This window comes from Pterocles gutturalis, unplaced genomic scaffold (genome assembly GCF_000699245.1).
Source record: "Pterocles gutturalis isolate BGI_N339 unplaced genomic scaffold, ASM69924v1 scaffold13178, whole genome shotgun sequence".
Classification (NCBI taxonomy): Eukaryota; Metazoa; Chordata; class Aves; order Pterocliformes; family Pteroclidae; genus Pterocles; species Pterocles gutturalis.
In genome coordinates, this window is record NW_010123216.1 from 34,622 (window position 1) to 59,351 (window position 24,730).

The 24,730-nt window shown below is 38.2% G+C and overlaps 1 protein-coding gene across 1 annotated transcript in view; it reads left to right on the plus strand.

Moving 5' to 3' along the window:
* Positions 1–24,730, plus strand: part of INPP4B (inositol polyphosphate-4-phosphatase, type II, 105kDa) — a gene marked incomplete at its 5' end in the record, with an annotated part of 94,277 nt that overhangs the window by 33,816 nt on the left and 35,731 nt on the right. The window contains 7 exons of the mRNA XM_010077821.1: positions 2,102–2,314; positions 6,605–6,746; positions 17,001–17,173; positions 18,123–18,246; positions 19,293–19,410; positions 22,709–22,849; positions 24,471–24,568. Of these exons, the coding sequence (XP_010076123.1) occupies positions 2,102–2,314; positions 6,605–6,746; positions 17,001–17,173; positions 18,123–18,246; positions 19,293–19,410; positions 22,709–22,849; positions 24,471–24,568 (1,009 nt within the window). The remainder of the gene's footprint in view (positions 1–2,101; positions 2,315–6,604; positions 6,747–17,000; positions 17,174–18,122; positions 18,247–19,292; positions 19,411–22,708; positions 22,850–24,470; positions 24,569–24,730) is intronic.

Here is a 24,730-nt window from a genome sequence, read left to right on the forward strand (position 1 = left end):
AAACTGAAATAGTCCTATAGTGCAGTTCAGGGCTGCCATGAGGCGGTCGTGAAAGGCTACAAATAAGAAAATTGTCTCTGTTTAAGCACCCTTTCCCTCAGGCAGCAGGTTAGTAAGGAGGAGACAGAATGATGAGTCTGGTAACATTGCCAGCAAGATGGATAGTGTTGCCAAGCCTAATCACTAAAGAATCCCAAATCGGGTTTGAAAGAAGTCCTCATGTTGGTTTAAAAAAATCACAACTTAGCTTAGCTATCCACAAGGTTCTTATAAGACTTTTGAGTTTTATTTGCCGCAAATTTGCAGCGTTTCTATGTGCAGCCATTAAGGACAAAAAATCGCTTTTTCCTAAATGTTATGAAAATGGTAAAAAGTAGAAACTTGTCAAGCAGGTACATAACCTCAGCAGCTGGAGCTTTAAGAAAGCCATCAATTATTTAGGGCATCGTGCTCTAAATGTCAGTAAACTTTCGAGGGGGTATTGAGACAGAAAAGCAAGAAAAATAAGTTGAGTAGGAGTACAGGCATACAAAAGAGGAGCAACTACTAGCAAAAAGGGATGGAGTAAGAATAGGAAGAAGTAAGAAGTGCAGAAACTGGGAGAAAGATTTCCAGGAAGATAGATGCTGACACTTAAAACTCGCTTGATTTGGGGTTTTTTGCTACTTCTCTTCCAGGTTTTGTGCAAGAAGCATGAAAGGGCTGAAGGAAGCTTGTCTGGGAAACCTTTATTTCCAGCGTTTCCTAGCTCTGTGTGACTGCTTGTGTAGGCTGCTTGCTCTGACCCTTATCTACGCACTTTTCCGAGTCTGTGTGTGTGTGTTTAAGATTGTGTGTGTACAAGCAGTTCAGCATCTGAATCTGCACGTGACAGTCCACTATGGTCTGGATAGGAAGGCAACTTAAATCCCACTGACCCAGGATAAATAAATTCAGGTAATTGTGCTGTGAAAGAAGTGAGAGTTTTTCATCATCACCTGTGAAGCAGGGCTGGGCAGAGGAGTATATGCCTGGGTGGTATGTGGTGGGTGTGGTACTGTAGCAGGGTGCATACTCTCCCCACTCTGATGGATGAACCCTGGTGAATGCTGCTGGAAGTAACTAAAACTGTGACTGGCCCAGCTGTCTGACACTGTGGCTTTGCTAGTGGATACCGCCCTGTAGTGAAAGGGAGCATGTCCTTGCACCTCACCCTCTCCTGGTCAGTAAATTGTGCCAGCTGATGGAGCAAATAGGTCATCCTCCTAGGGGTAGTGGGGACAGGGCCATGTGTTTTGTGTCACTGCAGGAGATGGGCGTGTGGCAAACTGGTGGCAACAGCAAGTGCTGTTATGTGGAGACAGAGTCTGCAGATGCTAAAGTCCATATGCAGAAATAAAGTGGTGGAATTTTCTTGTTGGGGTGGAAGGGAGATAAACAATGCAGGGAGTTTGGGGTTTTTAAAAATATGGTAAACTTGCAACTGTCACAGTCAACAAGAAGGATTTAGAAAAATGATACAGTGATTGAATAACTTTTTCAGAGAGCCTGGAAAAACTACTTCAAGGTTTCCTTTTTTTAAACAAAATAAGGCTAGAAATCGGATGTCATCACCTGCCCCGTTATCTGAGCTGATACCTACAGGTACCAAAACTTATCTGGAAACACTGCTTTTGCAGATACTGCAGTCTCAGCAGGGTAGAGCAGTGTGTTTTTATTTAAGAAGATCCTTAAATTTGCTCATCATGTTTTCTTTGACACTTAATTTGGAAATTATCAAGCAGTGCTCGGACACTCTTGGAACTGGTGCTTGTAGAGGCTTGTCTCTGCAGGAAAAATTTGGAACTCCAATAAAATTGGATTGTGTGAAAAGATTATGATCTCTGTGACAGATATTGTACTTCTGTGTTAATCCTTAGAACAATGGGATTGTAGAATGTGATGATGTCCCAGAAACCCTTGAATTGTTCCTCATTGTTTGTTGGTCTACTTTATTTTGTCCTTTTCAGGCAGAGCTGAAACAAATATCCACTCTGCCTGAGGGTAAATCAGTGCTATAATCGTGATGTTGCAGTATTGCATTCTTTGGTCTAACCTTTTCATTAATTTATTTTTTTCCTAGACAGAGTTATTTGTGCACGCATTTAAGGATCAGCTGATCAGAAGCGCCCTTTTAGCACTATACACAGCCCGGCCTGGCTGTGTCCTCAAGAAACCAGCTGTGCCTCGAAATAGTGCAGAAGACGGGGATGATCTACAGCATCAGGATCATCCTTCCAAGATGAAAAGACAGGACTCCATACCCCATCATTCGGAGTATGATGAGGAAGAGTGGGTAAGCAGTCAAAACTCTTGGTTGGTATTCAAGCCTCAACCCTACAAATCAGCATAAACAAATGCAAGCCCTCATGTCCTTGTCACATGTTACTGGGGAGGGGGAAAGGCATGCAAAACTGTGAAATATTTTATTTTCAGATGCATTGTATGTTTTGAAACTAACTTGAAAGAATTTTCCTAAGTACAGTGTGCTTCTGTGTGACTGCTTGGTTGTGCATATAATAGTAAAGATGATGAATATCTTCTTGCCCAGGCAGGAAGAAAGTTTTTCTTTGCTCTTACTTGAGTTCTTTTTGCTAGTTAGGCAGATTTAAGGAGACTGGAACAGCATACGCTATTATGAGGGAAAGTTCTCTCTGTTTATTTCCTTTTTTTTTCCCCCAAGACTGAATATAAGTAGTTTAAACACACATGAATTAGCTCTTGGAAAAACAGAGCTGTTCCCCGTAGACTCTGTTCTTAGAAGATGTCTAAGATTGCGAAAAATAATTAAACATGGTTTTTAGATTGTATAATTCTTAGCATGTCTTTCAAAGATATGTATTATTTATGTGGCTGAGATTTTTGTAAATTAATTATTTTGGTGGATGTGTTCGTAATAGATTTGCTTCTTTGTTACATACACCCTGAATGCAAGCTATTTTTATTCAGTTCAGGCTCTTACTTTCAGTTCATCACAGTATATTCTCATAAATGTTAAGGATGCCAGCATATTAATTTCTTTTGTAAATAATTAATAATTAGTGTGAGCTACAGTACCTTACACCTGAACTGTAATTTTTATCCATACCACAAATAAGGGAAGAAGAATGTTTTTCATCTAGAGAAAAGACAATTATCTCCAACCTCATGCATTTACTAGTCATGAGATTTAAACAATAAACAAATAACTCATTCTTTTATTGGTCTTCTGGTTTTAGAGCCTTGAATTCACTTTTTCATGTTTTCTCAACAACCTAAGGAGCTAGAATGGTTCTTCTTTCCTTGGAATGAAAGCCAAAATGTTTGTTCCCAGCTGTTGAAACCTTCAGAAAAATAATTATCACAACGGATTTGATAAAAGGGAGAAATTTTGCATTGGAAAAATGTCACTTTTTTTGCAAGTTGTATTTTAATTTAGTACTTCTGTCTCTGCAGAGAAGGTAGCTTTCTTGTATTTCATTACTGACTTCTAAAAAAATTTCTCTGCTGGGTGCTTGGTCCTCATCTATTAAAACATATAAGCACATAGTTTAAATTGTATCTGTTTTTTCTGATTAATTAGTAAGTTTACCTGCTTGATTAAAATTAAGCGTGACTTTAAGTATTTTCTGAGTTAGAGTCAGTCACTGACAAACTTGAGACAGTATAAATGTTAGAGCAATTTTGTTTTCTTCTAAATTGGAAACGTTACGCTTCCATTATTTTTCAGTTCTTTCTGTCGATGGAGGTAATGTATAATGTAAGCTTTAATTATGCAGTTGTCATTAGCATAATGACAAGAGAAAGAATAAACACATGTAAAATTTGAAAAAATGCTTAATCTACTCTTAAAGTCAAATAGAAAAGAAAAAAAAAAAAACCCAAACCTTGAGGTACATTGCTTTGTATGCACAGCACTATATCCTCATTTGTTGTTTGCTTGGTAATAGTGCAAAACACTAGATTTGCATTTTACAATTGAAATTTCAATTTTAATTTTGCCCAAAATCTAAATCGGTGACATCCAACAACTCTTTAAGCTGACACAGTTCCATCCACTTCCAATGACTACATTGTCTTACGACCATTACAAAAGTGAATTCAAGGCACGATGTTTAAAAACAAGGCAAGATCCGCTCCCTTCCCTGGCATCCAGATTAATCTTTAAGGAATAACTCCCAATTTCTTAACTGTGCTGGGTGCCCTTTCCTTGAGCATCCAGTGCTTTCCAAAAAGCCGCCTTCTCAATAGCAATGTGGTGTTGCACTTCCCTTTGATACCAAATAGAAATATGCAACCCAGTGCAGCTGTCAGCAGCAAGGATTGAACTATTTATATTGGTCCACTACACGTAGGCAGTAGTAAAGCATTACTGGTGAAAGAAAAATATTTAATTTGAGAGGTTTAGATTGCCTTTGGGTAGATATTTTCTTCTCCTGACAGCTGCTTCTGCTGTCCTAGAACCTCCCTGCAGGAGGGTACAAAGCATGTTGTCACATATAATACAAGAAAAGGAAAAGGTGGGCACATTGCCACTTGGAGCCATTTCTGCTCCGCATTTCTGATCGCTTAACATGGTTGGTGCTACAACGAGCAGATAAAATAGCACTTCCGATAAGTTATGTACAAAGACTGACATGGTGCTCAGACACAGGTCTGGAATACTGACCTGGGTACAATATATTCCATTCCAAAGCACTGTCACATCACAAGAGGCTGTTAATTGTGCACATTAGTTAAGATATTTGATTTATCTATGAGCATACCTCAAAACGATGTTACGTGGGCTGTGAACCCACACGAAGGAGAGACATAATCTTCAGAGCACTGGGGAATGCAGCTGCTGTGTCATGCTTGGCACAAGTAAACCATGCAACCATAGTGGTGTGTATGGAAGGACAAGAGATGACTGAGGAGCTCAGTAGTGACTTTAGAAGGCCTGAGAACCCTTTAAAAACAAGAAGCCAGTCTCTGGAACTGCGCTGACCAGCAGTGCTCAGGAGGAAGCCACCCAGTCAGGTGTGATGACAGGAAATGAGGGAGTTGAATTGCGTTTTCTTGATACTTGCAGAGTGGATGGATATGAATTACATTGTTTTAATTAGGTGGATGAAGTAGAATTAAGAAGAAATAAGACTTATTTTCTTCTGATCCCTCACTTCACACAGGGGGCTTGTAAGAATGCTTACCTGAGAGGCTGTATCATGTATTTTAACCTGACACATGCTGCAAAGTGATCACTTGTGAGGCAGTTCTTAGGCGTATTGAAAAGAGACCACTTAAGATGCTGAAAGGTGGGTGGCAAGTGTGCTGGGCTCCAGGAAGATTTTATGGGAATAGTAAAGGATGAGAAAGATGTGAAATGGATGGGTGGGTTTCTTCCTGTGGAGAATAGTAAGGAGTTATTTGATTTTCACTGACTGGAAACTGCATTTTTACTTGGGAATTGTTTTTACCAAACTGCAGAATTTCAGCAGCCCTCTTGGAAAAGTGTGGCTATCTTTGGTGCAGAAAGAATAACGTCACAATTAACAATAAACACATCTACTTTTTTGTCTGCCTATAATGATAGCTTCTAATCCTAGTAACCTCTTATGTGGAGAAAAAGAGCTGTGAGACAGGCCCTTGCTCCCTCTGTCCCACTTGCCCTTGTGTGAAAAGACCAGATACAATAAAAGTGAGCTTTCTGTCCACAGATGTTTATGAAATTTTCTTCTCAACGCTCAGGGTAAGTTTGTGTGACCATTGTATAGACGACATCTCAATGCTGGGTCAATAGTTTATTTAAAAAGAGAAAACGGTTCTTTCCAAAACCAAGGGCTCATAGGTGGGTGGCTTGTGCAGTAGCTCCAGGTGTTTATTAAGAGCTTAACGCTCTTTGTGTTGGGACTGAACTTCCCCCAGCAGAGTGAGGAAAGGGAAATTACGTTGCTGCAGCCATGCTAGGCAATTTGAATTCGTATACCTCAGAAACTTCTGTCTGTTACTCTACTACTTCTGTCATTCTTGTATTTATAATAAAAATTAAATTAAGTATGATGATTGTAGTTTGTGAGAGGTGCAGAACAAAATTTAAATTGTGTTACTTAATACACATCGTGACAGCAAATGGCTAATTCTAATCTTTCAATTTTACGTTTGCTTTAACAAAGTAAGCAATATAATAAATCATGTTAAATTATCAAAAGGTGGTTTCCAAGTACCTTGGCAACACTGACACTTGCACAGGAGGTTTGATTTGGCAAGGTTTTGAGTGTCTGCACTCTTGCTGTGTTATGTCAAATAGACAAACTGCTCAGTTCCCTGTGACTGGACCTGAAACAGATAATTTGCATGTGTTTTCCTGTAGGCTTTGAAGCACACGTCTTTGGATGTATAAAAAAGCCAAACAGTTTCAGTTCAGTCATTTACATTGTGAGGGGAAAAGTCCATGAAAAAGGCTTAAACTAGTAGTAGGTTGAAGAATGAGAAAAATTGTAATATGCCAACACCTAATATTTCTAATAATGTGCCCATCTATGTCTCCATGTTAAGATGTTAACAAGAAGTTGGTATTTTCTCTTTTAGATTCTTCAGTAAGGTGCAGTGATAATTATGCTCTTTTCAGGACAGGGTGTGGGCTAATGTGGGAAAAAAAAAATGCGTTATTGCCATGGTGGACAGACTGCTTGAAAAAGACAACATCAGGAATGTTAAAGAAGGTGAAAATGACCCTTCAGCAGCAGACTGCAAGGTGCTGCATACAGGTGGTAAGCAACCTTTTTTTTTTTTTTTTTTTTTTAAATCACTGTCTGGAGTAAATAAAAATGGAAAGAATCACAGAAAAGTGAGATAGAGTCAACTGTATCTTTGATGAGAGTGCTGATAGCAAGGTTTTGCACAGTCATAGCCTTGAATGATGGAAAGCTATTTATCAAATAACAGCTCCGTTTTGTGCTCAAACTGCTTGCTATCCTCATTTTTTTTTTTGTGCTACAATGAAAACCTTTTCAAACCACAATGTTTTCATTTGAAGACTGATGCCATTTAATTTATTTTAGATTTTATTTGAATTTACCATTTTGAGAAAAAAAAAAATCGGAGTGTGTCTTACCCCATAGGAAACTTGTAAGGAAAGGTGAACATTCTGGTTCAGTGTCAATACTGAAGGCTAAGTAGAGCAATTCCATGAGATGGTGATTCGAAGAAAACTTTGTCCACAGCAGGTCGTTGCCACCACGTCTTCCAATCTTCTCCTGTGGCTCCATTCCTTATTGCTTTCTCTAAGCACAGATTTGTCAAGATCTGCTTCAGAAGTCTGACAAGAGACTTTCTGATGTGCAAGTCTGCTGCAACAAATGAAACAGCTCCTTAGTGATAATGGTACTCCAAATACAAGGAAATCAGAACAAACCTTTGTGCTACTCTTCAGTGTAAAAAAAAAACAAATCAAAAAAACCCCAAACAAAAAAAACCAAAACCCCCCAAAACAAACCACAAAGCAACAAAAACCCCACAATCACTTTATTTTATGGAGCTTTGTATAATATTGGTGCTTTTTAAAATTGTGTATTTTATCCTATATTTTCCTTTGTGTTCTTTTTCCCCAGATGTTAATGATGTGACTTTATATCGAGGTTTTTAAAGTCATTAAAAATAATTTGTAATTTCTTTCTCACATAAGAAGAATTAAAACTATTTTTTCAGCTGTATATAATTTGTGTAGTACTGGTGAGTTTCGTGCAACAGATTTTTGATTGTAATATTGATCTTTAATGCATCTGCAACATCAGCATTTTTACAAGCATGAGAGATTTGTGCTGGCATCCTGGAATTCTTATTTTCAGTGCCAGACATGTTAGGACTTGGTTCTGTATAAATAGTCCCGAGACCGGAGTGGTTTTTATCTGTTTGCTTCTCTGAGTTTCTGTCTACCAGGCAAGTATCCCTATAATGTTAGAGAGACAGATGGTATCATTTTTGTTTTCTAGTGAGGGCTCACAGGTGCAAAGTTACCTTTCTACATTTTTCAGACCTTTTTTCAGATAAGAAGGTACAAATATTCCACAGTGAGGTAGGTGCAGTTGTCAACTTGAAAGAATCTTTAGAAAGTGAACCCAAGCATACTGATTTTGATTTAAAAAAAAAATGGAATATTTATTGTTTTGTCCAACTCCCTTCTCTTCCCCCTGGTGTTAACAAGCTTTTCTGCTATGATTGGCAGAAATCCACTGTGTCTATTAAAAACGTTTTGCAGGTAAAGTAGTAGTTACACTTTCACCCAAACTTCCCCCACATTCCTGCAGTGCTTTTGTGTGTGTACATGTAGACACACATGTACTGGTTTTTACCTACGTTCCAAGCGTCAAGAGTCCTTTTAGTTATGGAACAAAACTTGCGATTTCCACCTGCCTCCCCAGTGTGAAAGGCATGATTTAGGACTATCCTTTTTGGATGGTTTCTCACATGCTTAGCGACATCAGTGTGATTTTCCGTCACTCTCTTCAATGCCCTGAACATGTCTGTTATTCTGCATAAGCTATGAAATGTATTTAACCAGTCTGTTTGAGTCTTTCATTGTAAAGTTGTAAAAAAGTGTGCTCTCAGCTTTGATTTGGGCTGACACCTTACACAGGCAAATAGGATATCAGTTACAGCTTTTATCTCACAAAGCCAAAAAAACTTAAGTTACTTCCTTTTAAGTACTATCATAAGCAGTCATCAAATAGAGTGGAAGGTGTCTCTTGGTAAGCAATAATGATAATTGCAATGGTTAGAAAACTATAGATGTGTTCCATTCAGCTGAAGAGTTGTCTTCTGGAGCTGACAGGGCAAGGACCCAAAAAATAAAAAGATGTTATGGTAATGGAATAAATTCTTCTCTTTTCCCTCATTTCAGGGCCTTCTCTATTTCTCTTGAATCAGTACAAGTGCCCTTCTGTGAGAGCAGAGTCAGTGGTGCTCTTCAGGTGTGCTGAGTGTTCTGCAACCCCCCTCCACATGGAAACTGCAGATTAGTGAGGCAGATCGCGTTGTTTTCATGTTCTGCTTTTTAAGGAAGACCTAATTTCCTGATGATGTTTTCATGAGAGCGCTCTGCAGTGCCTTTGCCAGCTTATAGGATTTTCAAGGTCGTGTAGAAATGGAGGCGTTTTAAAATCGCTTTCTTTTATAGGACTTAAAAGATGGAGCTTTCTGAAGAACAATCCAGGTGTGTGCCAAAGCTGGTTGCCTAATGGTTTTCAAAACCATTGCCTTTGGGACAGAATTTTTCATGTTTGATTTCTCTGTGAAAGTGTGGGGTTACATCTTTGTTTTTCTTTGCATCTCTCTCTTAAGTTTGACAGGAAGCCCTGAGGATGCACCGTGAAGCACTCATATAGAGGCTGAGATTCTAAGTTTAGAGTTATAAATTCTGCCTTAATTCTGATATGTTTTATTTTTGAAGCTTGCTGTATGGTTCCATAACATATAAAATCATAAAGTGTTTACACCCATAGATGCATTTCTAAAATTACTCTAAAATAAAGGATGTTATGCTACGTACAATTCACGAACGTTACATAAGTGAAAAATTTGCAGTATCCCATGATTGTATATTATACCATAATTTAAGCATAACATATTTAATTTGCACTGCAAATTTACACAGATAGATCTTTGACCCTGAAACTGCCTCGGTGCTGGACTTAATCCTAAGAAAAGTTTTGCTGCTTTTTGTTAAAATAATGGGGAATACCCAGGGATTTGACCAAACCATTGAAAAGTATACCTTAAAGAGTGGGATGAAATGTTTGCTTATATTGGTGAACCTGACTGTTGTAATAGAAAAATTTTGTCTAGCACATAACAGTGAGAAAGATGTCAAAAAATGCACCACATGTTCATTTTGGATGGTAGAAAATGTTATGACAATAATTTGATGCTTTTGAGCAACAGCATATTGCTATAACTGTAGATGTTGCCATAACATGTATTCAGAGCTCCCTAAGATAGGTTTATATTTGCAGTCTTGGTATTGACACAGTGTAATCATATTCCTTTTTTCCCAGTGCACTTATATTTACTGTGTGTAATCTTTGTAATCAGAATTACTGGTGGCACCTTTTTCTTCTACTTACCTTTCAACATGAATTATACTTTCCTTAGCCTAACTTTTCATGCAGTAGGGCCTTTGAGTGTATTCTTGAGACTGAATTTGAGTTATCAGTTACCAAGGTAACGTGCTGTGGTTTCATCAATTGTGGGATTATGATTCCTCTGCAGGATAAACCAGGAAGAGTAGATGGATTTTAAAGGAGGAGAGTTTTCTTATTCTTTTAACTCGAGACTGGTTTGCCTTGGAGAATTACTTGACAACATTAAATTCTTTTCATTTTTGCCTTCTCATTTTCTGTGGGAGTCAGAATGTGAAAACCTGTCCTGCAGAATTAGAGGTGCCAGTGGAACACAGTAGTTTGCTCTTACATTTACACAGCCCCAGATAGCTCTCCATGTTCAGCTGTGCTGCTGAAAGAGGCTGTTGTTTCCATGCGCTCCATGTGCCACTCCATCAGAACTGCCACCCAGCCATTCCTCCCCTGGCTCTGTGTGAGTACTCCCGAATTTGCTACATAGAAAATCCATCCCATTATCTCAAACAACGTAACTTGGCAGTGTGATTGCGCCCAGATTTTGCCTGAGGTGAGTTATGGAGTCATAAGGTCTGCTGCTGGGCAGGTGAATCAGCCGGTGGGAACCTTCAGCAAAGAGTACCTCGGGAACGGTGCCATGTTTACGAAGGGAAAACGTGTTCATAGCCACATCGCTACAGGCATGTGTGGGGTAATTTTTCTTGAGTTATCTGATACCTGATGGGGACTCTGTAGCCTAGATTAAACCTTTCTGTCTTTCAGTGCTCTAGGGATGGGCACTTCATCCCTTCAGGCATCACTCCCATTGCAATTGCTGGTAGTAACGTGAAATAAAGCTGTCTTCTGGTTTTGTTTGCGTCTTCAGAAGATGAGCTTTTACTGTAAGTTATCATTTAGTCAGGAAGATGAAAAATTCTCCCTTGGTCTGTGTTCCCTTGAGTAGCAGAAATTATTTATTTTGAGGAAATAAAAACACTTGTAAAAACTTTCTCTTTTCCTGTTCTCTTAAGCTTGTGTTTGCATCAACTCTATTTCTGCACTTTTCTTTTCTCTCTTGCTTTTGTATCATCCTTCTCTTCAGCAATACTTTCTCTAAGTAGTTTGCCTATTGACAGAAGCTTAAAACAGTGTAATGGAAAGGCTGACTATTTAACTAAATCAACAAGATATTTTTTTAAACAAGACATCAGAATATTTGGTTGCACAAGGCTTTTAGAGCAAGGTTTATCCATTACTCCTATGTTTTGAGTATAATAAATTTGCAGTAGCTTTGTCTGTTGCTGTCATCACTCCCTTTTTCTGTTATTGTTGTGACTAAAGCTGATGAGGTGCTTGTAGATGTATGATCAGATGGTTTCCATTCTCACTATTAATCCACAGTATAGAAAATCTCAGATGATTACAATGGAATGGTAAATTCCCAGGATTCAAAATTGGACTTCTAGACACTAAAACAGTGCAGAGTAGACTGCTACTATCTTCACTGCAGAAATACCAGGAAGACTTATGCAGGTTTTTGGTGTTCCTGTGAGAAATGCTGCAGAATTACGAGGATAAAACCTCATCCTTTCTCAGAGAGCTTAGCCTTCATCCTTGAGTTAAACTGAGCTCCAACACCTGAGTGGCAAGATGAAGAAGTAGAAAGCTGAGCTTTTTATGCTGCTAACTTAAATACATGAACTCCACTACGTCAGTTTTTAAACCTCCCTTTAAAAAGAAAAAAAAAAAAAAAGGGAAGAAAGTTCCTATCCTGTGTGAGTAAATTCAGACTCTGTGGGTTAATTATTTCGTGCTGTTTGCACTAGCTGCTGTTGAGGAGTTTACTACTGGTTTGGGTTGGCTGGTTTGTCCTGCTTGCCATTTTCTTTAAGACAGTTCATCTACCGTTCCATTTGTGATGTCAAGACAACTCATTTATGGTACTTGACCTCTATTATTTCTCTCCTATCATGGATTATTTGTCTGTCCAGGCAGTAAGGGAATGAGTGATTAGCTACTGTAACAAGTTAAGTTGCAGGTAGCTGCTGTTACATTCATTACCATACTTCTCTAGGGCCCTCTGTTCCTTTAAGAGTACGATGTTATGCCTTCTTCTGCTTTTAATTCTGTGTTTAGTTTTTAGCTTAATACCATGCAAATTTTGAGGTGATTTGAAGCCATCAAAGATTTCCACTGGTTTTTAGGTGGTGCAGACAGAAGTAACAGGATTGGCTTTTTTCTCTGTTGCCAGAGCAAAAGGAGATAGAAGTGCTACTGCAAAGCCTCAGGGCTTTTCCTGTTCGATTACCAGCACATGTTAATAAGCACTTCAGTGGGCTGATTTTGAAAAGAGCGGGAGCTTGCTTTCCTGCCAAACTTTATCAAATTTAACATGTGGCTTGACATATTGCAGCTTGAGTATGAGCATGTAGAAATGACTAGCTGGGTGCTCAGCAGGTCATTTGCCTGTGCAGGCATGTTGATTAAGAGAATGTGGGACTGCAGGGTGCTTTCCAGCACCCAAGGGGCAAATCCTGTCATAAACAACTTCCACAACTCTGTTAGCAATGGAAGTGGAGTATTACTCAATGCTCGTGCTGCACATACTTTTTTGTTTTAATCTTACACTAACTGCAGAGTGGTGATACTACTTTTAATTTCATTCTTCCATTTTTCACTTTAATGTGTTTGGCTTATATACCCTGCTGACTCTTTTGTTGGATGCTAAATATTCCACACAGGACGGGCTGCCCTTGTCACTTCAGCAACCTGACAGTCACCCTGTAGTTGTCTTGTTGCTTATGTTCTTGCTCCTAATGTCTCTTTTGAGATGTTTACTCATTCAGTTAGTTCTTCAGTCATCTTCAAAGGATTTTCCACTGGGTTCAAGATGCAAATCTGGCAGTTTTACCTTAAAATAAATTAGAACTGTGGTGTCAACATATATTTAAGTAATTGAATGTATTAAACACCCCAGGAATGATCTGCACTATTCCCTTCCCTAAATGATTCTGCAAAGCTGCCATCAGGCTCTGTAGGAGCGGAGGTCCTGAGGCATGGCTGACCTGCTTGCGTCTTCTTTACAGCAACAACTGATTCTGAGCTGACTGCCAGTTTTCTCATGCAGGAGTTGTAGGGCATCTTGCATCTCTCCCAAACTCCTTCAGATGTGTAAACAGTGACTAGTAACCGAGCAGTATCCTTGCATGTCAACAATGTTGTGGCAATATAAATCAGAATAATCTAAACCTGAATTTAGATCAGGATTTTAAAGCTCCCTTTACAAATAGTGTCTCTTTATGAATTTTACTAATATTTCATATTCAGCTCTTGCATAAAAGATAATTTTCTTTTCCAAATTCTACTGAATTTACTTGTAAGCTTCAAAATACAATGCTTTTTTTGTTTCATAAACTTCAGTTTCACGATGCTTCTCAGTTTCAAGGAGCAACTTAAAAAGCTGCAGTATTTGACCCTGGTTTATATTCTTGCAGAGTATTTGCAACAGGATATCCTGCATTACAAGTGACATGGCAATTTTAACAGACGAAAGGTTGAACAGCTATCTAGATTTTTTCCTAGAGCTATCCCTTCTAAGACCTCAGTCTGATACACGTCTTGATCTTAACACACTAAACTTGTTTTAAAATAAAAGGACAAACATAAGAATATACTAGTCCATTCATAAATATTCTGTTTTCAAAAACAATGCAATCCCTCTTTTAGATTTGCTAACTAGCTCCACCTTCTGGGCACTGGACATCCTTACTAATTGTGAACAAGAATTTTCAGTGCAAGCAAGTGGATGATTGTTACATATAACTTAATCACATGAGGTTAGAGTTTTATCTTCTTTCCTTCTGGCAAGTACAATTCTGTTTATATTATATCATAATTTATCTTTCCTTAGTCATTAGAGTAGGGTTTTCTACAAACTTTAATTTTTTATTTTTTGCTACAAAGCAAAATACGTATGTAAGTAAAGCACTGTATTCTTTGGGACATTGAATACTCAGTAGGTACATTTAGCATGAATGTCCTTCAATGAAAAGATGGTATTGAGAATGTAAAATATTTTAATTCCTTATTAATGTAACTATTGCCAACAAAAATTATTTATGTTAGTAAGGTAGTATTCCAAGCACGTAGTCTCCCCCAAAAATTCTTGTCAGAAAATTATCTTGAAGCTGCTATAAGGTATGTGCAAAATAATTTGGGAAATGTTAACAGAAGGTAGTTATCAGCTGTTTACTGCCAACCTGGAAGGCTGTATGAAGTAGGCTCCACTCATATATTTCTGGGTCTAGTATTATTCAATATTTTCATTACTGACTTGGCTTATGAAATATGAATGATGCTTATAAAATTTGCAGATGCTTAAAGCTGGGAGGAGAGGCTTTAAGCACTGTGGGAGCAGGATTAGAAAGGATCTTGATGAAATGGAGCACTGAAATAGTAGGAACCAGTTCAATGAGGACAAGTACAAAGTTATGTTCCTAAAGAAGCAGAAATACCCAGTGCGGATTGACTGGTTAAGTGGCAACTCAGTAGAAGAAGATCTAAGTGTTATGTGACTTGTGGCCCATGTGTGACCCCTTTTTTAATGAAAAAGAATGTCAGTAAAGCTCTGTAGCCCTATCCATGTAACCTGATGTTGTAACAGCAGGTTCCCAAAGTGCAGCTTGTTCCCAAAGTGTGGCGTTGAGCTTTTCCTCTCTTGCCCTGGCTGTCAGCGTAAGACTTGCAAGATCCTTGGCAACTCTGCTTTCCCATGGAAATGGGACAGATGTCTATTAACTGTACTTTCAGGTGTATTTTTAGGTGTCCAGGTATGATCTTCTTCATTATTTACTCAAGTCAGAAGCAGACAACAAACTATATTCTTCTCACAGACAACCTGTTCACTGGTTTAGTATGTATTACATCTCATTCTGCTGCAGTTGCTTTCCTTGGCATTTATTTATTGATTAATTTAGTAAATTATTATCATTTAAGACTGGAAAGGAGAATTTAGATTGTCTAGTCTGTCTAATCTGACTTCCAGAATGTCACACTTTCTTGTTTACCTTGTTTCTAAATTTGACTGTCTCTCACAGCAGCCTCTGGCCTTTGCTGGCCCTTTTGCTTTTATTCCCTAGAATAACACCCCCATTAACACTTTTTAATTTTTCCTCATGAAAAGGGGAAATCAAGTTGCTGCTCAGCCTTTTTCATAGGGTTAAGGAGATTATTCTCTAAATGTTGGTAGCTTTCCTCTGCAAGCTCTCACTTTTTTCAGCAGTCTCTTTAAAACGTGTACACCAGACCTTGGCACGTGGTGTATAGGTTCTCTCGTAGTCAGTGGCATGGATAAAATCACCTCTTTCTGCTGGAGCATGAAACTGGCAATGGCTTATGTTCTGTTTTGTTCACAATGGCTCTAACTTCATAGCTGCTGTTTTCCAGGGAACGGTTCTTCAGTCTGTATTACTCACACTTAAATATGTATGACTGTGTTAAAATACACGTTGTCTGACCACAAAGACGTTGTTTGCGAAGGAACCCAAGTTGTTCTCTGCGACTGCTCTGTCCTTGCTCCTATTTCCTCCTTCCTGCACCTTATCTTTTTGAAATTTCTACTGGCTTTCAAAGTGCTCTGTAATCTTCTTGGCTGCAGTTTTGTTCATTTCCATGTTTTTCTGGAGCACAGCCAAATTGACTTTGTGAGAGGCAGCTATATCTTCCTGGGTAAAGAATGTCTTCAGTGCTAATGAGTCTTTCATTGGCCTGACTCAGAATGTTACCTGAAACAATGTGCTGCTATTTGCCACCTAATTGCAATCTAAATGGAACAGATTTTAATTATCATTGATTCTTAATTACACCAATCTACAGAAAATATGAGTTAGCAATGGACTGTATTAAGTCAGTTACACTCCCTATTTTTATATAGATTCTTCTGGAGTGTTGATTTCTCTTTCATTTTAAGCTTTAACAATGTAACTGAGATGTAGATTATGCAGACTTTTTTTTTTTTTTATTTGCTCAGCTTAGAGGGATAGGCAAAACCATATGCAACTACAATGCAGGTCTGATTTTATTGAATCCTGAGAAATTCAGGAACAGCTTTTGGGTAATTGGGTAAGTTTGAGTAAGCTGTTCTGATTTGCCTCCATTCCTGGTTATCACTTCATTTCATTTGTAATGTATTAACCAGTCCCATTTTTTAAGCATTTCACCAGCCTGTTTTTTCTGATATTCCTCAACATGTATTTTAACAGAGCAAAACATATTACGAAATAGTTCTAAATCTCTCTGCTCAAAGTATCTAAAAAATAATGAGTTTAATATCTCTAAATATTTAAAGAGAATAATATAGGGAGAAGCTAAAAAGAAAAAGGAGTCTGACCTGAAGGTTAGTATTTTCCCAGCCTATACATTAAACAGATAATATCTTTCCAGTTACCTATTTGTTCTTCTGTTTTGCCTTCCAGCACCCACTTTTTCTTAAATATAGGCTCCTGCCCTTTTTTTTGATGGCACTTCATTTGCTTAGAGAGCGAGTTGTCAATGCTGGAACGAACAGATCTTCATCTCCACTGTATGATTAATCTTGTGCTAAATGAGTTTTCAGATGTATCCCAGTACGCTGTGTTTATGAGCAGAGATGTTAGGTCTGTTTAAAAGTCATTGTTTCAGGATATAGCTGGATTCAGGCCAAGGATTTAGCCGTAGTCTTTGTGGTAAACCGGAGTCCTGTCCCTAAGCGGATTCTCCTGTGGCGTTTGCTGTACCACAATGATTAGGGTAGAGCTGCAGGGTCGTTCTAACCTGTAGGATGATCGATGCAGCCACTGCAGCCCTCTCTCCATTCTGAAAAGGATTTTTACTGCAAGTTTCCTGTTTTGGAACTGGTGATCTGTCTTGATCTAGGTGACTGGTACGAACAGCTTTACCCCCTGGTGATTACGCTGAAGGACTGCATGGGAGAGGTGGTAACCAGGGCGAAGCAATCGATGGCGTTTGTTCTGCTCCAGGAACTTGCCTGTGGTTTGCCACAATGTTTGATGCTGACACTCAGAAGAGACATCGTCTTTAGTCAAGCAGTAGGTTGTCTTGTGTCACTTATCTCCTACTGTTGCTATGTTTAAGCATACTATTCATGCCAGTGTTTTTCTTTTTTGTTGATGGGGTTTTTTTTTTTTACTTTTTTCAATTAAACACAACTTGTTCATGTATTTTCCATTACATCCATTTAAATATTTTATAATGTGATAGAGAAATTAATAGTAAATGGAAGTCCATAGTAACTTTATCACTGAGTGAGACACGTAGGTCTGCAGTGGACTGGAAAAAGAAGGATCCATAAAGCTATTTTTAGTCTTCCTAGATTATATGCGAGTTTCCTCACCCATAGGTGAAGTTCTCAAGACTAGCCTCGAATATTCCTTGCTGCTGTTCCAGCTAGGTTGTTTTGGTTTTTTTCCTCCTGGTGACCTTGGAAATGAAGAACAGATTGTTTTCAATTTGTAGCAGTATTTTATATGTTTGAAGACTATTAGCATGTCTCTTCACAGACTTGTCTTCTCTTAGTAAATTACTGGAATTCTTTTGATCTGTAGATCATGTTTTCCAGATGGATTTTTCTCTAAATTTCTTCCCCCTTAAGTTACATGTTTTTCCTAACATAATTAAGGAGTTCGGGTGCAACTGCCAAGGAGATTCAGTTGCATTAGGTGTGTAATGGCTGTCAAATCCATCATAAGTCACAGCTTTATGTGTTTATAGCCTGCCAGTGGAGGGTCTGGTCTCACTGGTCACACAACCCCACAAATAAAGGAAGCTTCTCTAATGTAAAATAAGGGAATAGTTCATTGCTTTCTACACCAAAAAATGCCTCAGTAATATATTAATATGAAATTATGTATGTAGTCACTAAATAGAAATATCTATGCTGTTTTCTCAAATCTAAACATTATTTCTGTTGTGTATAATGAAAGCAAGCCTCATTTTAACTACGGCTGTTAATTTCACATTTTTTCGTTGTCCTTGTAGCTGGCTGGATTGGTCTGTGGGTTTATAATCAAATTGCACACAGGTTTACACGATCAAGGATTTTTACAACAGCTTCATACTGTTGGATTGCTTGTGCAATATGAAGGACTCCTTAGTACGTATAGTAAGTATTGTTCTTGAACAAAGTTCCTTATGCATCCAGACCAGAAGTTTACCGAGGAGGTTCTTGTTTTAACCTCTGTTCTGCTGCCAGTAATTTGTTTTATTAAATCAACAAATATTATCCTTAGGAGACAGTAGGCTTCCATGTAATAGCACAGTTGAAACCATTGACCCTGTGTTGTCAGTTCTGCACCAAAAATTACTCTTTTATTCTCAGTTCCTCTGAGAATACTAGCTGCTAATTATTCCATGCAGAGTGCTGAACTACATTGTCTTAAATACAGGAGACTCCTTCCTCACTACAGCTAGTGGAACTTTTGGTTTTAGTAACTGCTATCTCCATTTGTATCAGCATTTGGCCTGACCCAAACCAGCAGGTATTTAGAGCTAGCCCAAACAGCAGACTTAAATAGTTACTTGACTCTATCAGCTGCTGCCCTGACCACGCCAGTACTGGTGATGTGAAAATAGCTGGAAAACTGTTTAATTCCTAACTTGTTACAGATGCTATCACTTGATAGGTATTAAAAAGGACATTTGGAGGGAGAAACTGCCATATGTTTTGAAATTCTTTGAACTAGATGTATTGAAATCCTTCCCCAGATTAGAGATTCTGACCAAAGTAGGGGGATTTAGCACTTGTGCAGCTCTTTAATGCACAGGCAATTGCAGATCCTCACTTGGAGATTGCTGTCAGGCTCCCTTTTGCATGATACTCGTTGTTATTCTCAAAACCTTTGTCCTCCATCACCAGGACAGTCTTTAAAAACACTCAGAATAGACAAAAGTGGTTTTTCTGAGGTTATTCTATGCACATTTAGAGCAGGCTGATTTTCAGAGGTGCTTAATACTCATCATTTAGGCCACAGCATTGTCAGCAGTTCTAAAAATCAGTCTGCTTTTATGTAGGTTACTTTAATGTGGATTTAGGGCTGTGATTTTTAGATGCACAGGCTGGAAAATATAATCCCCGTATTGCTTTACTATAACCTATTCAGTGACTGATCTGTCTACTCTGTTAATAATCTCTCTAATCTTTCCGTATAGGTGAAGAAGCAGGGATGCTAGAAGACATGGCTGTGGGAATTTCAGATTTGCAGAAAGTGATGTTTAAAGTCATTGAAGCCAAATCAGAGGATTTTTTGCCTATTATAACTGGAAGGCGGTAAGAACTTTGTTTCCTGGAGCCCATGGCATATAGTTTTAATCTGTAGCATGTGAAAATCTAGAGAATGGTTTTTTTGTTGCTGAGTTCTATTGTATGGAAAGTGCAGTAGTTTTACTTTTCATGAGGCGAATGGAGATGTCATGAGGCAGTAGGGATTTGTAAAGCTGGTAGTTATATGGGCTCTGAGTTACTTTCCTGATGAAAAGCTGGAAGCTCCAATTATTAATACAAACTAATCGAAACAGTGTCTGGGTTGCACAGAGTTTCTGTTGCATTTTTCATCTATAGATACTGAATCAAAGAGAAGTGACAAGGTCAGTAGTTACAGAAGTGGCCTCTAACTGAAGAAACCTTGTTTTTGAGGTGTCTGGAACTTGTATTTCAGTGTGACAAATCGCAATTCTAAGAGTTGGGCCTTGATTGTCTTAAGATGGAAACTGGCAAACTCAGATGCCAAAACTTAGTGGTCACTTCTGAAAAATGAAGCCTGTCTTAGCTGCTGAAGATCAACACAGGATGTACACAACATCAGAAATCCTTGTATAAAGCCTTGTATACATTATGCATCTCACATAAGCACTGCTGAATATCAGGACATAAACTGAAATACTTCATTAGTTGTGGCTGTAAGAGGGTTAACAAGATTGTTACACAGGAAGAATGGGGTTTTCATTTTCATTATTATTCTAGTCTGAAGCTCCAAATGTTTTGACTTTTGCAGAAATCACCTCATTAATAGTATCATTATTTTTAAGATGACTGTAAATTAAATTCAGCTAAAAGCAGCAACTTTTAGAAAATATATGTTTCCTCTGAAGGGGGCTTTCACTACTGATTTGATTAATTATTCTGGATGATTCACTCTCATCCTTCTGAGAAGGGATTGAAATAAGTATCAGGAAGGCCAGAATACGATAGACAACACATCAGGAGTAATTAAGGATAATTATGGTGTGTGGATCAAACAGAAGAAATACATCCTTTCTAAATCACACAAGTCGAAAATTTTGAAAAAACCAGCAGCTACATTTTACTGGCTCGCTGCCATTACTGCGGTACACTGAACTGTCACACCAGGAGGTCCCGGTTTGAAAGAGGCTCGAGCTTTAAGCTGCCTCTGGCATTTTGGATTGATGGAGTAGTCCGTCTTTAAGAAGAGAAGTTACTGCCTGTGATTGCTGTACTGTACTTACTGCTAGGTGTTCACTGGACGGAGCCTGTATCGGACAAAAAAAAAAAAATCCTTAAGGCTTATGTGGAGAAGCCCTGTTCCTGTTAGAGCTTTGATGAGACAGACAGCTCCTATCAGACAACACTGGAAGTCAACCACAAAAAGAAGAGAGTGGAAAAACTAGTAATTTTCTAATTAATGTTTAAAAAACCCTGAATTTTTAGATAATTTGTTGTTCTATGGTGTGGCTCGATAAAATGAGATTTGCATACTGTAGAAATGCAAGACAAAATTAAGCTACAAATTCTCATCTTGCAGAGTCAGAGTGTTCACTTGTAATTGTTTTTCTAGGGAAGTGCTTAAGACTGAGATTCTATGTTCATGAACAAATCAATCCAAAGAGCGTGGCATTGGCCAGCAGTGTGCTAACCTGCTGATGTGGGTGGCTGACTCCGACCATCCAGGTGAAATGAAGTTCTGTTCAGGCACTGATGTTCTTTTGTTATAGGCAAAAGTAGTTATCACTGACTTGTATAAAATCCTTTGGTAGAATGTGTTTGATTGTGCACATGAACTTGGAGACATCACAGGGTTTGATACCATGTTTTGAGCTAAGCCCGCAATCAGAGCAGCCCCTACAGCCACACTGAAGTGATCTCAGAAGTTGTCACCTAGTAGAGCTGGGTACAGCACCTCCCATGTACAATGCAGTGGCCGGCCATGGGTGGGGTTTTTTTTCTGTCGCAAAGCAAAGGTGCATGTAAATGTCTTGGTTTGTGTTTATTGCAGTGAAGAGGTGTGATTCCAGCTGACTGCAAGTAGCTGTTAGAAGCCTTCTAATAGGACTGCAAGTGTTTGTCTGTCTTCATATGTGATGATAAAAAGTACTAGAGAATAAGGCAAAGAAAGCCAAAGAAAGGAATATTCTTAAGCAGTCATGTTTTAGTGAAATAATATACCTTTAAATATTTCATACCTGAATTTATACAATTCATTCTGAAAGAGATGATGATTTATTATTTGCTCTCTTAAACATGCTGGATTTTTCCACCCTGTTTTCCTGAGAGAAATTTTAAGTGTTAAAAATTAGGTACTGATTTTTCTTCCTTGTTGGAAAATGTAATATCTGCCTTACTCATCTCGTGCCAAAATCACCTAGTATCTCTGCAATGAGTCTAGCCTTAAAGGAGAGAAACTATGGGGTGCTAAATGTACTGCTTGTATTCCTGTTTCTTTTTAAGTAAAAGTATAGGACCTGTAAGATTTTTGGTAAATTAATGTAAAACAAGTCCTCCAGATTTCAGTACTTTGAATTCTTTGAATACTTCTAATCTGTTCTTTTTTAATTAGCTTGTTTGCTCTCATAACAGAAAGCAAGGTAATAAAAACTAAGTTAACAGCATGCCATTGTTGTAGGCTCAGGCATCAGTCCCCAAAGAGAGGTAATTCAGCATCAGGGTTCCACATGATCAGAATTTGGACTGACAGACAAAGTAACATGTTTTTCATAAAGTCAGACCAAACACTAACAAAAAACCAAAACTGCTATATATCACATCCCTTCTCCTAAAATAGGATCTGTCTTTGTGTAACGAGCCTTCAATTATTATTTTCACAGGGTCGCTTTCGTTATTGGTGATGCTTTCTATCCCCAGGGAGAAAATCCAGCCACTGAAGAAAATGAGAATTTTACTTTGTGTTTTTGTGCCAGGTTTTTGCTCTGCACAGGCCATAGTACATTTAGAGTGGATACAGGATCAAGGCGTGACTTCTGAAAGGAAGTTGCTTCTGTAACTCAGCAAGATGTATTTTAAGAGTTGAGGTGTTCTCATTGATATTTTGGTAGCGGAAGACTCTTTTACTGCTTTCATCTTCAGTCCTATTTTTACTTCAGTAGTCAGTATGAAGAGTGTATAATTACATACACCTGCCTTTTTCCATATAGCTTTGGTATGTTCTTAAAACAAGCCAGTTGAATTGTCACGTTTTATGGTTCAATACAATTAAGGGGAAAAGGGGGTAACTGATTTCTAAGTGTATGTGTTGTCTATAATTTAGGAAGGTTATCATTTCAAGCAAGTCAATCTATATTCCCATCCTTATTCTTCCTTTTATTTTTCCTAGTGAACATTATGTTATAGAGGTCCAGCTTCCAGCAAAGATGTTTGAGTTGCTGCCACAAGAGATTAAAGAAGGAAAGCTACTTCGCATGTATCCAGTGCTCTTTAATGTTGGAATCAATGAACAGCAAACACTCGCAGAGAGGTAAGAAAAAAATCACTTTTCATTTTTGATTCAAGTATGCTGTGCTAGTACAAGATAGCTCTCAGGATTAAAAAGAAATCTTTTTCTTTTGTTTGCTCTTGGACCACCTCACAGTGACTCGGTGTGTACTTTAAGAAGTATTAAAGGAAGTAAGCCCAAGCTATGAAGCAATGCAAAATAATAAAGAAGTCCAAGTGAAGATATGACCATATGCAGGGCTTTATTTCTCACAGTCAACACCAAGTTTCCCTTGGATACAGATATGAAATGGTTTTCTATTTCACAGATGTAGAAGTTTGTTTGTGTGCAGTACTTTGGCCTTCTCAAACATGAGTTCGAAAATTTGCAATTCTTATTTTAAGAGGGGTGTTGAAGATGCTGGACAAGTCATAAGCTAGAAATATATCATTCATTTCAGCTTTTTAGGGCTTTTTTCCAAGACTGAGAAGTGGTAGTTAATAATAATACAATAGTAATATGTTTATAGAAACATGAAGGCTTATGTTAAAATTCTGATGTATTAATATTACTCCTCTGAAAAGACTGATGGAAACTAATTAATACAATATTAGTCAAAGTTTCACCAACCTGTTGAATTTTCTCTCCCAAAAGAATGGTATCTGTCATTTTAAATTACCAAGTTTGTGGGTTTTTTAGCCTATGTGAAACTCAGCTCTTGTAGAAATCTTGGTGTCACAGAAAAATATATTTGCCCACATAGCTATAGTCAGTTTGTGGATAAGCTCTGGGCTTTTTGTGAGGTGCAGGATGATGAAGATTTGGGTCATGTGTTTGCAGTGGACTCAACTGCTGCAAAAACCCCCAGTAGCCCCGTCTGAGCCAGCTGCAGCCCTGCAGAGCAGCTGCTGAGGTCTGGGTGCTGCAGCAAACTCAAACGCAGATGGCTGAGGTCAGCTAGCCTGCAGGCCACAACTCTGCGAAGCTTAATGGTGAAATCACAGCTCAGCAGCGGAGAAATGGTTCTCACTGGTTTCAGATACGAGAAACCAAGATAACTAACAGCTCAGGAGCAGTGTAGGGCAGAAAGGGCCCAGAGAAGTAATCAATTTGACTATTTATAGCAAGTATTCTCAGAGCAGAGCAGAAATTAGTTCTTCAGAACATTTTCCTCCTGATACTTCGATCTCTTCCATCTTGTGTGGCTTCAATGTTGTCCAGTTCTGGCAGAAATTAATATACCTAAGTAACAGCGGCAGGAAGAGATGGAGGAGCTGGTGTTCTCTGACTGTGGTGCCACTTGAAATTCCTGCAGATAGCCCTTGCATTTATTCAGGATTTGTGAAGGGAAAAAGAATGTGCTTTATTGAATGTTTGTGTCTAAATGGATTACTTCTGGAAGTAGTAAGTTTTTGGAAGAATTATCCATGAGTGATGACCTCATTCCCAAATATTAGTTCCAAAGCACATGACAGATTAGCAACTGTACATTTGATAAATCTTGTACATGCAACACTATAAAAAAATCAAAGTTATTTCTTTATGGAAAGAAATAATTCTGAAAGATAATTTGGCTTTGGTTTGCTTTGGGGTTTTTTTTTGTTTGGTTGGTTTAGGTTTGGTTTTTTTTCATTTTCACATTTTACTGTGCTTCTTTTCATAGGTTTGGAGATACCACTTTGCAGGAAAACATTAACCAGGAAAACTTAGAACTTTTAAAAGAATATTACAAGCTGTTTACAGAAAAAATGCCTCCTGATTGTGAGTACAAAATAATTCAATATCCAAATGCCTTTGAAAAGGAGGTTTGATAGATAAGAGACTATAAGAAAATAATATGAGCGCAATATTAGTGTGCAGCTTTTAGATTTAGGCCTCAATCCCATAACTTGTTCCATCAAGTTAAACACTCTGTGCCTGTAC